General features: G+C 43.6%; 1 protein-coding gene across 2 annotated transcripts in view; it reads right to left on the bottom strand.

The window, feature by feature from the left end:
- Positions 1–15,030, bottom strand: part of SHROOM3 (shroom family member 3) — a 119,494-nt gene that overhangs the window by 71,490 nt on the left and 32,974 nt on the right. The window contains exon 1 of one of the 2 annotated variants that reach the window (XM_072810810.1): positions 4,494–4,756. The exons of the other annotated variant lie outside the window; for it this stretch is intronic. Within the exon in view, the coding sequence (XP_072666911.1) occupies positions 4,494–4,741 (248 nt within the window). The 5' untranslated portion in view covers positions 4,742–4,756. Of the gene's footprint in view, positions 1–4,493; positions 4,757–15,030 lie in introns of those variants that run through there. 2 annotated transcript variants of the gene reach the window in all.

Genomic DNA, 15,030 nt, shown 5'->3' with positions numbered 1-15,030 from the left:
ATGTTAGAGGATCCTTCATAATCTTAAATAAATGAGATGGCTTTAACAGAAAGTATAAATAATTTTATCAACACACCAAAACCACATTTATATTTATTACAGTGCAGGGAATTATTAGCTGACATTTATGGAGTCCTTACTAAACTAAGCCCTTTGGACGGCTGACTCAATCCCCACAATGACTCTATGAAGATGCTTCAATATTATCCAACGCTTTCCAGGTTCCGAGGCATTTAATGATTTTCCCAAGGCGATATATACCTAGAGGCAGAGGTGGGATGTGTACCCTGATCTAGCTCTAGAAGCCATGCTTTTCTCCTTCTAATTGAACTGATACTTGCGTACAGTAAAATGCACAAGTCCTAAGTGTTCAGTTTGATGAAGCTTGATAACTGTGCAGAACTATGCAACCATCACTCAAAAGACCTAGAACCTTTCCGTTGCTCCAGAAAAACCTCTTAAGTCTTTCCAGTCAATCCCTCTACCCTCTAGAGGCAATCACTTAACTTCTCTACTATAGAGTGGTTTTGCCTGTTCGAGTACTTCACAAGCAGAACTGCTTATGAATTCTTTTGTGTCTGGCTTCTTTAATATAATGGTTCTGAGATGCATCTAGCTGGTTGTGTACATCATGAGTTCATTCCTTTTGACTGCTGAGTAGTATTCCATTGTATGGATGTACCACAGTGCATCCATTTTCTTGTTGCTGGAAATAGGGTTACTTCTAGTTGGCAATTATCAATAAGGTTGCTATGTACATTTTGTACAAGCCTTTTTGTACAAGCCTTTTTGTGTACAAGCCTATTTGTTTTCATCTCTCTTGGGTACATAGCTAGCCATGGAAATGCTGGGTCATAGAGTTAGTACATGCTTAACTGACAATAACCCAAAGTTCTTAACCTCTATATGCCTCAGAATGGCACTAGCTTATTAACATTTGATTTCCCCTCTTATATGACAAGTTTCCAGAGGGCAAAAGAACCCATCTCCATTCCCTGGGCTGCCTCCCACATAGTAAATGTTTGCTGAACAAATGAAAGACCATTGTTATGCTCCTGTTCCTTCTTTGGGCGTTACTATAGCATAAGAAAACATGCTTGGCATGCATGGAGAAGTATGACAAGATGAAGGGTGTGAGGGAGAGGCACTGCTCATTCAAGCAAAGTGGAAAACCGCCCAGCCAGGAGACTCTTGACTTCCCCATTTTCTTTTCCATATGACCTTTCCTAGAAAGTGAACCCCTCCCAGTGATCCTTCAGGGAGAGAGCATGGTGGCTGCTCCTGATCAAGTGACATTTCAGAAAGGGAGGAAGGTGTCACTGCAATTGAGGTTACATGGTGGTTAGAATTACAGGATCCGTCTGTCAAACAGGAGGGCAGAGGAAGCACCAACCTGCGAAATCCGGACTTTCTGAAAGAAACCAGCAAGAGTGCAGCACTGCTGGCCCCGGGGAGCAGCCTCCAACAGAAGCTATAGGAATACTCAGATTGGGCATAAGCGCTACTCAAAATACATTTTGAGGAAAAAAGTAAAATGTAACATTACTGTAAAAATGTACTCAGATTTGTCACACAAAAGAGGATATTGAAAAGAAAGTGGGATCCAGACTGGAGAGAGCCCTCAGGGACACCATCCTTAGTTCAGAGGTTTATGACACAGCTACCCTCTCCCCACCTGAGGCAGAAGTTTTAATTCCTGTGAATCAATTCATTCATTCACTTTGAAGCAATTCATTTGAAATCACAAAACTTCTGCTACATTCAACCTAGAATGTCTTAGAAAATAATTAAATCGTTGTTGATTTTCTATCTATAAATAGAAAAGAATTGGCAAGTCCTAGGGATAATTATATAATCTTTCTTACCAAAGGAGAATCTTTGTGTTACATAAACCAAAACAGGGCTTCGCTGGACTCAGGTGCTTTGAGGGGAATCTTTATACCCTTTGATCCTAGGTTGTCAAAGATTGAAATATATTTAGAGTTCCTCAATCTGGGGTTTGAAGAGGTGACCCAGTCTTCCTTTAACCAGACAGTACCGCACTGAAAGCAGATGGCTGTTTATCCTATTCTTAAAACCTCCAGGGAAGTAGATTCTCTACAACATCCCTTGGTAACCTTCTCCAGGGTTTTATCAAGCATACAGTGAAGAAGTTCTGATGTAGAAACCAATAAAAAAAATATTAACTCAATGAGCCTAGCCAGCTGCAAGCACTGGTAAGGGATGTATTTGGGCACTTTGCCTTAATGGTAAAGAGATGTATTTACAAAACAGGCTGTCCAAACAAAAGCCATTTGTCAGGAGCAGATGTGGGAAGTTGATTCAAGAGAAATTGCCACAATAAATTCTGTTCCATGAACCACGTGAAGAAGCTTTGTTGGTTATAACCTTTTCTTAAAGTACAAGTTTATTTCCTTGGCATTTCCTAGTTTCAGTTCCTAAACGCAATTCATTGGCAATTTTAAAAAAATGTCCATAGCCGCCAAGTTTTCAAATGACCAGGTTTCTCTGAAAAACTAGGCCTTTACTAAAGTGTAAATATCGTTAGGAATAACCATTTACTTTTTCTCAGTTCTGTATAGTTCACCTTTTCTGCAGATGATCATGCAATACTTCCATAATCAGAAAAAAAAAAAAAACACAACTGTAAGACAAACATAGCCATCAAAATTAATTAAAATGTAAACCAAATTCTGGTGAAATTATTTGTGGGTGGGATTTAGCTATACCTTTAACATGCTTTTAATTGGGAGTAACAATCAGCCTTTAAATATTAAATAATCAGAACCAGGCAGCACACAGAACGATCTTTATAAGCCTCTGTGCTAAGACGGCCTGTGGCAGCCTGAGAGCTCGCAGCAATCTCTCCATGGAGATCACATGCATGCGGTGCTCATTTACTCCCAATCCAAAGGCTCCCGCACAGAGAGGTTCACCACAATACTACGATTAAAAAAAAAAAGTAATGCCAAAATACATCAGAGAAAGAGACATACCCCACCCCCACCCCACCTACCCCCGGATGCTCCCCGTATTGAAATTTCCTAAGCCCTCCCACAGCCTTCGGCAAAGCTCTTTTATGTCTCTTGGCAATTGAGAGGAGAGCAAATGTCAGGTGTACTCTCGTTTTCATTGTCTAGTTTCTGCTACGAGACCGGAGAACACACCTTTTTTTTTTAAAAGAAAAAACTGCCTTAAGATTTGGAACAAGGGGGATCCCTGGGTGGCGCAGCGGTTTGGCGCCTGCCTTTGGCCCAGGGGGCGATCCTGGAGACCCGGGGTCGAGTCCCACGTCGGGCTCCCGGTGCATGGAGCCTGCTTCTCCCTCTGCCTGTGTCTCTGCCTCTCTCTCTCTCTCTGTGACTATCATGAATAAATAAAAACGTAAAAAGAAATTAAAAAAAAAAAAAGATTTGGAACAAGGGGGATCCCTGGGTGGCGCAGCGGTTTGGCGCCTCCAGGTCTTAATCCTGGAGACCCGGGATCGAGTCCCACGTCGGGCTCCCTGCATGGAGCCTGCTTCTCCCTCTGCCTCTCTCTCTCTCTCTCTCTCTATCTATCTCTGTGTGTATCATAAATAAATAATAAAAAAAGATTTGGAACAAGGGCAGGGGGCAGAGTGGGCGTGCCCCTGAAAGCACCTTTGGGACCTTCCCTACAGAAGCCAATCCAGCAAAAGCGCGGAAGGCGAGTCGCCCTAAACTCCGTTCGCGGCCCTCGCGCAAGCGATCCATCGAAATCAGACAATTGCACAGATCATTTCTCCCGAAAAGTCTCCGCTGTCCATGATCCCCGGCGCTCTTCCCCTTGCAGGGGCAGTTCCCGCCTCCATGAGGATCAGCACAGACCGAACGCGCGCCGCGGCCCGGGAGCGCCCGAGCGGGGAGGGGAGCGCGCACCTGCCGCCCCGGCCGCACCTGCCGCCCCCGCCCGGCCCCCGCGACTCACCCGCAGCGCTGCAGGCCGCCGCCAGCTCCCAGGACGCGGCGCCGGGCATCCCCGGGGCATCGCCGGGGCCCGCCGCGCTCCACAAAGGGGATCTCCCGCCGCCGGCCCCGGAGCCCGCCTCCACCCGCGGGGCCCCCCCGAGGTCCGCGCTCGCGGGGCGCACGCCCCAGGTGACCCCCACGGGCACCGGCCGGACGCGCGCGGGCGTGTCACTGGCAGGGGAGGCGCCCCGAGGCCTGAAAACGGATCCCGGGAAGGGAGAGTCGGGCCCTCTGGGTCCCCGCGGTGCTCCGGGGACCGGCCCCCTCGCTCCGCGCCTCTCCTGCCTCCGCTCGCGCCGGGGAAGGTGGCTTCCCCCGCACCCGCCCCATTTTGGACTGAAAAGGAATCCAGGAGCGAAATACCGACTCCAAGAAGCCCGCGCTCGCTTTTCAGGGCCCGTGCACTTAGTGATTGATCAAATGAAGCATGAAGGAAGCAAGGTAAAAAGTTCACAGCTTGGGGGGAAAAAAGAAAAAGAAAAAAGAAAAAAAAAAACAGCTCACATTACAAGGAAAAAAAAAACATCCTTTTTCTCTGTACGTCCTCTTTTCAGGATAGGCCAACCGGAGAGATGCAGGTTGTTGCTGGGCGGCCACTGCTGTCGCAGCCTCCCTCCCAGCCCTTCTTGGTTCCCATGAGCATCACCTCCAGAGCAGAGGCAGGTGATTATTTTAGTGGCTCTGGCTATTAATCTCTCTCCGGAGCTTAGATTCAGCTTTGCCAACGTTTGGGTCTTAGCCAAGGTACACATCGGCGTTTGTTTTGCATTTGTGATCTAGCTGCCCAGTTAATATTCTTAAGGAAAGGTATGGTGCTTCCAGTTTCATATTTCTTCAAAGGCTCTTCCAGCCTCTTTCAATGGAGGTGAGATTTTTTTTTTTTTTTCTTAGAGTACCTTTCTTAATCGCTTTCACATGTCATTGCCGGAGATTAAAATGACACAAAGGTCTGAAGTTGGTTTTATTTCTTCTCATTCAAGCAGAATCCCTGTTGTTAAATGTTCAGGTTCTATATTTAAGGCAAATATATATATGGGGGGGGGAGAGAAGAGGAGAGGGGAGGGGAGGAGAGGAGAGGAGGAGAAGAGAAGAGGAGAGGAGAGAAGAGAGAGGAGGGGAGGGGAGGGGAGAGGAGAGGAGAGGAGAGGAGAGGAGAGGAGAGGAGAGGAGAGGAGAGGAGAGGAGAGGAGAAGAGAAGAGAGAGGAGGGGAGGGGAGAGGGGAGGGGAAGGGAGGGAAGGGGAGGAGAGGAGGGGAGGGGAGGGGAGGGGAGAGGAGAATGTCTAATTAGGTAGGAACTAGAAGCCTCAGCTCCAGGAGAGTCGATACTATTTGTCATTATGTGGCTGGACTCTTGTTATAACAGAAGCATTAGCCACCACAGCAACCACTGAATAAACATTTTTACTGAAGTCTTTATGCAGAGGCTTCCTTCCCACCTCCAAAAAGGTATTATCGCCCTTAAAGCTGGATTTTTGTCTTCAACTGATATTATAAACATGCCCAAACACTATACGCCTGTCACACGATCAACGGAGTACCCACGCAAGCCTTTGCTATGCGTTGGAAGCAGGGAGGCTACTGTTGCCTGCCCTGCGTTTCGTGTCTTGTGGAAATCTAGTTTGGGGCGAAAGCTTCGAATAAGCGGTCAGCCCTTCGGTATGGACAGCATACTGTGGCAGCCACTACGCGGTGGAAACAAGTTTTAGCTGGAAGACACAGCCAGGAGCTCTGTGGGGAGAAGAGTAAGACCAGTCCTGCTGCTTCTTTACCTTGTTTCCTGAGTGCTCAGGACCAGGTGAAATCTCACAAGGGTGGAACAGATCCCTCTACTCCTGTATGAAATGTCACTTCAAATTGGTGATTAGAAACATACTTTGGATCCAAATCTTACCTCCCACACAGCCTATGTTATACCAGTGAAATCCATCACTATGAAGAGAGATCCCAGGGCTCCCATCGTACCACAGATTCTGGAAAAATACTTTTTATTTGTATTGGTAACTTTGAGGCATTGTCAGATATTTGTAGATGAAAGGAAAACCACCTGTCTCGTGGGATCAAAGCTGAGCCTGGAAATGAAAATTATGCTGACATAATTATGCAAGTTCCCTCACCTGGCACCTCAGTGCTCCTGCAAAATGGTCTATCCAGTCTTTCACAAAGCACAACTGATAAATGACCTTGGAACAGTTACATGTATCAAGTGTATGTATGGAACTCCCAAGAAAATTAAATTAAAGACCATTTAATTAAAGATGGTCTCTGTAAAGTCATGCTGCCTTTCAGTTCCTATTAAAACTGTACTCAGAGGGACCCTGGGTGGCTCAGTTGGTTAAGCATCCGACTCTTGATCTCAGCTCAGGTCTTGGTTTCAGGGTCCTGAGTTCAAGCTCCTCACGTGGAGCCTACTAAAAAAAAATGAATACATAAAAATAAAAGACTGTGTTCAGAAGTGGTGCTTTCACACTGGAATCCAAAGCATTTTTTTAAAGATTAAAATAGACATATTGATCAAGAAAGAAAGCTTTTATTTTTGTTTACTTTTTTTAATTTTTAAAAATATTTTATTTATTTATTCAGGAGAGACATAGAGAGGCAGAGACACAGACAGAGGGAGAAGCAGGCTCTTCGCAAGGAGCTTGATGTGGGACTTAATCCCTAGACCCTGGATCAAGCCCTGAGCCAAAGGCAGATGTTCAACTGCTGAGCCACCCAGGGGTCCCAAGAAAGAAAGCTTTTAAAAAATGCTGAGAACTTTTATAAGGAGGTACCAAATTGGGAAATAAAAGTGTATAACCAGCTCTTAAAGATAAGAGCATGCATGGCCACTTGGGAGCCTACTATTTGCATGGTTTTTCTTTTGTTTAAAGTCATAGTTCTTTTTAAAACACCTTAATGAGATATAATTCACATCCTATAAAATATATACTTTGAAAGAAGAATGTGTTGGCTCTCCTATCCCCACCTGCAAGACTTCGCTATGCTGGCTGGAGTGAATAGTAGGAGGAAAAGACCAGAGACTGTGCATGTACAAGATCCACCAAGGTGGTGATGGCAAAGGGTCATGAGTCAGAAATGGGGTGGTGATAGGATGTACATCCATGGTGGCTCGTCTAGGCACTTGGTGCTTTCACAGGCCAAATCATTTCCTCTTGTTTCTCTTAAATATTTCCACCTCTAAGCCCAAATTCAGTTTGAGATAAACAGACTAACCTAAAGATATTTAAAATCACATCAGATTAGCTCTGCTACTTGAGCATCTAGTATAAAAAAAAGTATAATTCCAAATGCTTTGATTCATACTGTATACACATTTAGAAGTTGGTTTCTCCACTACAATTGTCAGGTCTTATTAGTAAGGAGAAACCTGTGAGAATGAATATCTTTTTCAAACAAAAAGTTTAAGAAATTCAGTAATTATTCTTTGAATTATTTAATTTCAATTAGTCTAACACATTTAATTAATTATAATTTTAAAGAAACGTATAGAAATTATGTACATGACTGGAGTTCTGAATTTTTTTTTTCACAAATTTAGCTTCTTGTCTATATTAGAGTAGTATAGTTTTGAAATATACTTTGTACTTATTTTTTTAGTGTATGTGCTGCCGAAGCGAGCACTGTACTTATTTTTTTAAAGATTTATTTATTTATTCATGATAGAGAGAAAGAGAGAGAGAGGCAGAGACACAGGCAGAGGATGAAGCAGGCTCCATGCAGGGAGCCCGACGCAGGACTCGATCCCGGGACTCCAGGATCGCGCCCTGGGCCAAAGGCAGGCGCTAAACCCCTGAGCCACCCAGGGATCCCCAAGAAATATATTTTGTACTTAAACTACTAAATTAAATTTCACATAGGGGCACCTGGGTGGCTCAGTTGGTTATGCATCTGACTCATGATCTCAGCTCAGGCCTTGATCTCAGGCTCGTGAGTTCAAGCCCCATGTTGGGCTCCACACTGGTCGTGGGGCCTACTTTAAAAAATATATTAAATTTCACTTAGAAATAGTCAACCATTACTCAGCTTGGCATTCTTTTTATAATTCCAAATAAGTGAAATTATAATGTGAAATTTGTAACTATTTGAATAATTAAATAATTATTAATAATAATTAATAATAATAAAATCATCTCTCTCTTTCCACTGCCATGCAATAAATTCCCTGGTTCATCTATTCTCTTTTTTGGGCTACGACGCCTTAGAAAAACGAGGTCCATATCTTTTGAATACTGAAAAAGTTCTAGGGACTGTTTAATGGTCAATACAAAAACCTCACAAATAGGAAAGAGTATACTTGTAGCATGGGTTCTTGTGAGCAAACCAGAGTCTTAGCTATAGAGAACAAACTGAGGGATCCTAGAGGGGAGGAGGGTGGGGAATGGACTAGATGAATGATGGGCATTAAGGAGGGCACTTGTGAAGAGCACTGGGTGTTGTATGTAAGTGATGAATTACTAAATTCTACTCCAATACTACCCTAGTTGTTAACTAACTAGAATTTAAATAAAAATTTGAAACAAATAAAATAAAATGGACTTGGAAAATTTGAAAAAAAAAAAAAAGAAACATGGGTTCTTGCTTCAGAAAGAAAATATTAGGAGAATGTTTGGGGTGCTTCCTTCTCAAATAGGTAGTTAGATTTAACATGGACATCACATAATTTCTAATGTAATATTCACTTTAATAAATTTTTTTGAACCATCCACAGCAAAATTTTTTTTTTGAACCATCCACAGCAAAATGTGAAAAACAAGTAAACAACTGTCTTAGTGAATAACATATTAAAATAGAAACTTAAAGTAAGGAAGTGCATTTAAGACCACTCTAACCCTGAGAAGTAATTTATTTCGTGAAGCAGTGATTGTAACATGGAAGGGAAAAATCCTGTAAGATCTTTCAGCCTCTCAGTTCCTTGTCTTCTCAGCCCCGTAAGTCTTCCCTCCATCACAGCCCTTTGCTGTCAGTGGCCCAGTGAGCCCCCAAGAAGGGAGATGCTCTTGGGGAGCTCACAGCTTCCTCACCCTCTCTCAGCTGAGGCAGCTGACTCATATTGACAAGGCCACTGCTGTGTTTTCTGTTCTTTGGGGCCCTAGGACCATGGTCTCAAGTAAAGGCCTTTATGTTTCCTGCTTATTACCTGTAAAGTGACCTAGCATCTACTACAGTTGTATGGCTATGAGCATGGTTGCAGCATGCGAGGTTCAGGGGGTCAGATCTGGGATCCTGCATCAAACCTGCATAGGTCTAAGTGGAAGCCAAAAGGAAGAACAGAACAACAAAACCAGCAGATGAGACTCGAAGGGATTGCTTCATGGACATGTAGGAGATGAAGGACATTTTCAATGTTGTGGGAGTCACTGATTAAGGACCAGTCTCACATGTCAGCAGCCTCGAGTCACTAAGAAGACAAGGACGGACAAGCATTCTCTTGGGAAAGTCTTGATTGAAAGGTTAGAATTGGATCCTGGAAATTGGAAGCAACTGAAGTGGTCATATTGGAAATGGTTAGATTAATACTAAAGCATATAATGCAGCATTTATAAGGAAAGAGGTAGACCTATACATAGTACCAGAGATGTCCATATAGTTAAGTGACAAAGCTACATATACATTATATACAATATGTAGTATGTTTTACAAAAGTCTAGGAAAACATCTGAAAAGAAAAACTAAACTATTCTGGGCAATAGGACTGCAGGGAGAGAAATCTCAGGGGATAAACATAAGTTTACCTTTTGCTTTTAAACACCTCTATAGAATTTGGGCATTTAAAAAAATAATAAGTACAATACAATTTACTCTTTGAATTAAATGTTGACAATAAAGATTTCAATAATTACAAAAGCACCCTGAGTTCTGAAGTGTTTCAGCCAAATAAACTAATGTTGATAAACTGAGTATTTTATGTCTTCCCATGCTTTCCTCTCACTTTCTCATGTTGACACTGTGTAGGACAGCAAGGCAACCCGAGGAATAAAGTCCATCCCCAAAGCTTGGACTGAGCTGTCACACCTTGAGGGTGAAAACTCAACTTTCTGAGAGTCTGGGTATCGCAAGACTAATAGGGAACAAGAGAGAGAAAGGTGGAAGATGAAAAATAGAGAGGGGGAATAAAGAAAGAAGAGTTGGAGAAGGGAAGAGGGGAAGAAGGAGAGATGGAGCTCCAGGGTAAAAGACAAGGGGGAGGGCAGGAGGGAGAACAGAAAAAGGAACGTCAGACTCCTATAAACATGAAGATGTGCTCGAACACGTATATTAAGTACATAAGGAAGAACATGCAATAGGCTGTTAATGGAAGTTACCTGAAAGAGGTGGCATGGGGAAATGTTAACTTTATTGTTTTTGTTTTACTGTTTATAGTATTTGTTATCATAGAAAATAATACCTTTTTTTTTTAAAGTAAACTCTATAAAAAATAAATAAATAAAAAATAAAGTAAACTCTATCCCCAGTGTGGGGCTGGAACTCATGACCCGGAGATCCACGGTTGCACGCTCTGCTGACTGAGCCAGCCAGGTGTCCCAGTAACATCGAATAATAAAAATTTTAACAATAAGGCACACTGTAGATAAACAGTTATGAAGCAACAGGAAAACTATTCAGCAAATCTGCCCTTGATTGTAACTTTGGGCATATCACAGCCTAAAGCCTTTACCTGTCACCTAGATGCATAATCTAATAAATATGGTATTTGGTATCGGAGGGATTTATGTGTTGTGGGAGAATAAGAGTCTTCAGACAAAAATCTAATAGAAAGGAGTGAAATCCAAGAAGTTGTCAGATTTATACACCACCAACATCTTGAATGACAATGTTTTGAAGGTAAAGAAATGTCAATTAAGATTGCATTGACTGATTAAGAGCTATCACTAGTTCTGGTCACAGGGCTCGCATATGCATTGATCCTCACATGTTATTGTAGTGTCACCAATGACAGTACACCCATTTCTCTTCTGGACATGAGGAAATAATTTCTATGCCTTCAATAACTGGAGAGTATCATGTAAGTAAGAGGAGTCCTGTTCTGGACATGATTTAGGTCATAACAGTACTTCTGCTCAGATTTTGATCAACAAACTTGTTCAGGAAGTTTGGGAATAGCTTAAGATAAGATTTTCCCAATTGACCTTTTCTCCCCCTTCTTTTCCTTTCTCTCTCCTGGACCTACTTCAATTCAAATACTGCCTGTTGAGTACCTGCTAAGGGTTAGGCTTTGGGGATATCGAGTTGGATGAAGTCCTACCCTTGACTCATCAGGTGCTCATCAGAAATTTTTTTTTTCATCAGAAATTCAGACATCTAAAGAAACTATTTCAGTACCACGTGATAAGAATAGTTGAGTGTGGTGATCAAGAGCTTGCTAGTTGCGTGCAAGATTAATCGATCTTACTAAGACCTTTGTCCTTCCTCTAAGTAAGCATAATTACACCTCCCATAGGTTTTTGTGAAGTAACATGAGATAATTATTGAGCATGTGCGGGGTGGGGGGGTGAGATATCAACTATTCTTATTCCTTCCATTGAATCTCCCCACAGTCGTGTCTTTCCTCCCAGTCAGTGCCATTCATTGACCAAAGAAAGGATGACTCAGTAGAACTCATGTAGCAAAGGAATCCAGACAAAAGTCTTAAGATTTGAGAGAATACTCAGTCAGAACCAATTTTTCCTCCATGACAGACATTACAACTTTCTAGAACTCACCAAAGAAGGGCAAGGCAAGTCAGAGAGAAGTGAAGGGGAGTTAGAAATGAGAGCTACGCTGAGTCCTACGTGGGGCAAGATGGAAGCTTCAGATAAGCTTAGGGATTTGAGAGCAGAAAGTGTGTGCCCCCCCCCCCCAACCCCAAGCAAGAATCTGGAGAGAGGGCTTAGTACTAGAGTTGTTGGGAACTCAGTAAGGAGGAGGAGTCAACGAAATATCTACGTGGTGTACCTAGGCAGGAGAGAACTCCACACTTCCCACCAATCCTCCCAACCCGGGGTGGGCCAGGGGAAGCAGAATGTTTCTGGTAAAGCCAAGACAGCAAAGACGCTGGACAGATCTGAGGAGGCTGCAGATACCACCATCCCAGCTTGCATGGTAACCAGATACATCAGATACCAGCATGGGGAGACGGGGATGGGACATGATGGCCAAAGGTGCCACTTCACTGGGCCTCCATAGGATACACACAAAGCCCTGACTCTGCCTAAGGCACTCACAACTCAGCTGTGACCCCAGGAGCTGAAGGAGACTCGGAATTAGCTGATACTAAGGTCTGTTCCTGCTGAATGAGGTCTCAAAACAGAAATTAGTCAGTGTCTAGAAAAGCACTTACATTCTTGCATAATTGTGTCGGTGGCTCAACATTTAACCCCACCACATGTAAAATCTGCAGCACGGTGTGCCTAGCATGTGAGAGCTTAAAAAAAGAAAAAAAAAAAAAAAAAAAGATTGGGATGCCTGGGTGGCTCAGTGTGTGAGCATCTGCCTGTGCCTCAGGGTGTGATCCCGGGGTCCTAGGATCAAGTCCCGCCTCAGGCTCCTCACAGGGGAGCCTGCTTCTCCCTCTGCCTGTGCTCTGCCTCTCTCTATGTCTCTCATGAATAAATAAATAAAATCTTAAAAAAAAATTAAAAAAGAGTGCAGACTCTGGAAGCAGAATACTTGAATTGGAACCCTGGCCACAGGCCCTACTGTGTGGCCTTGGGCTGGTCATTACCTGCCCGTGAAGCAAATTCTTTACCTCCAAAATGAGAGCTTCAAAACTGACCCCGAGCCATAGGATTGCTGCAGGTTCAGCTACAATACCTCACACGAAGCACGTAGAGTGGAGCCTAACGTAAAGTAAGTGCTTATTGCATTTTAGCTTTATTCGTAGGGCTGCACTTGAAATCAGGATTAAATCGATATGGGGAGAATGATGATTACGTTGGATAATCACGGAGAGGTCTTCACCTCCCGGTATTCATTTAAACGCTTATCACCAAGCAAACTTTCAGGAAGAAAAAATCTTCTCTGTAAATTTACTTGTAAGAGGTACAGGTCAGGCTGCAATTCAAACAACTAAAGCTCACAACGATCACAGTCGTCTGTGGTGGAGTAGGGGCTTGTCCTCTTCAGCTCTGAAGCAAGCTCTGGCCGGGTTTGGTGTGTCCCACTAAGGGCTGGCACCTCCCCTCCGCAGCAGCCACCTTCTGGAGCGAGGGGAAGTGCACTCGGTATGTGACGGGCACCGGACTCTCGGGTAAAGGCATGTGATATGGGTGACAACGAGTGCTGGCGGCCCAGGATCCTGCGAGGTAAAACCCCACAAGTGACGGATTGTTAACAGCATGGGTTCAACCGAGTGCATTCCTGGCATGCCCTGTCACCTGGGAGGACTACTGGGAGGCGGTGTGGCGGCGTGGGCCAGGGCAGGCAAGGCTGGGCCGGCCAGCATTCCCAACCTGACCTGTGCCTGAGTAGAGCACGAACACTATTTTTTGTCAAGGAAAGTGAGTCTCTTTATTTTTTCTAAAGATTGTATTTGTTTATTTATTTGAGAGAGAACGAGTGAGTGTGAGAGAGCATGAGTCAGGGGGAGGGCAAGGGCAGAGGGAGAGGCAGACCCTGCTGAGCAGAGCGCCCAATGCAGGGCTCAACCCCAGGACCCTGGGAGCACGACCTGAGCTGAAGGCAGATGCTTAACTGACTGAGCCTCCCAGGCGCCCCAAGGAAAGCAGGTATTTTAATTGACGATGTCCAAGAAGTGTAAGAACTGAGGATTGAAATCTGTTCCAGACATAAGCCAGTAACACTCCGAAGGAAGCTTTACGTTTTTTCTCTTTCTCTTTCCAGAAAAATATGCATACGTTTTGGAAGATATAGATAAAGATAAACAAGGATCTGGGGGAAGTATGAAGATATAAAGAGGGAGAAGCATAACCCACATTTTGGAGATGGAATTCAGTCAATTCCTGCCATTGGCTGGCCCCTTGTATTTTCATAGCAGTTGCTTCCCTGAAAGTCCCTATGATGACTGGTAGGAAAGGGTGCCGTGGAGACCAGGCAGGAGCTGAGAGAGGAAAGGGAAGAGGGAGCAAGAGTAGATCTGGGATGGAAAAACACCTGCATGCCTGGAGGGCAGTGGGTGGAGAGCTGTAAGGCAAGTGAGAGTACCTCAATCTGACCACGAGTGATGCCTGAGGAGCTAGCAAAAGTGGTTGTGGACACAGGTGATAATGTTCCACACTGGCATACAAACTGAACAACTGATTTATTAGAAATCTGTTTCAATGACTAAAAATATGTTATTCCACTGCGTGCTAACCTCTGACTTATTTATTGTTAAAGAGCTGCTTCCCTGACCCAGAGAAGTCATCAGAATCGCCAGCGATGGTTTCTTTATAACAAAACAAAGCATCCACAAAACCAAAACTGCGTTTTATAAGAATTGCCCAGGGATTTGGCACTCCTTGTCTTTACCTTGTATCAGAATTTTAGGCCTTTCAAAAAGGACATCTTAATTGTATTCATAGCATCGAGACACCTATACTACTGGATAGGTTTCTTCCTAAGAATGTGTTATATGAAAACTTGCATGTAAATTCTTTCCCAAGACTTTATTTATTTATTTATTTATTTATTTATTTATTTGAGAGCAAGAGAGCATGAGCCAGGGGGAGGGGAAGGGCAGAGAGAGAAGCAAACTCCCCCCTGAGCAGAGAGCCGGATGCAGGGGCTCAATCCCAGGACCCTGAGATCATGACCTGAGCTGAAGACAGATGCCTAATCAACTGAGCCACCCAGGTGCCCCTATATAAATACTTTAAACATTTAAATGTCATCGACACTGCCACATTCTGCTTTAAGAACAACCCAAGGTGCTACAGAAGTATAACTTCAAGAGACAAAAACAAGGAAAGTTGCTAGGGTAAAACCAGTTGGAATTTCTGAAATGTGGATGACTCACTTTGATGATTTACTGCTACTAAGGTTTAGACAATATGGTATTTAATGTCTACATATTTTTCAAAAGGGCTTAAATCCTATTTGGTGCTTTAGATTTTTTTTTTAAT

The sequence above is a fragment of the Canis lupus genome, chromosome 33 (assembly GCF_048164855.1).
Source record: "Canis lupus baileyi chromosome 33, mCanLup2.hap1, whole genome shotgun sequence".
NCBI classification, from domain to species: domain Eukaryota; kingdom Metazoa; phylum Chordata; class Mammalia; order Carnivora; family Canidae; genus Canis; species Canis lupus.
This window is presented reverse-complemented; position numbering and strand designations above follow the sequence as displayed.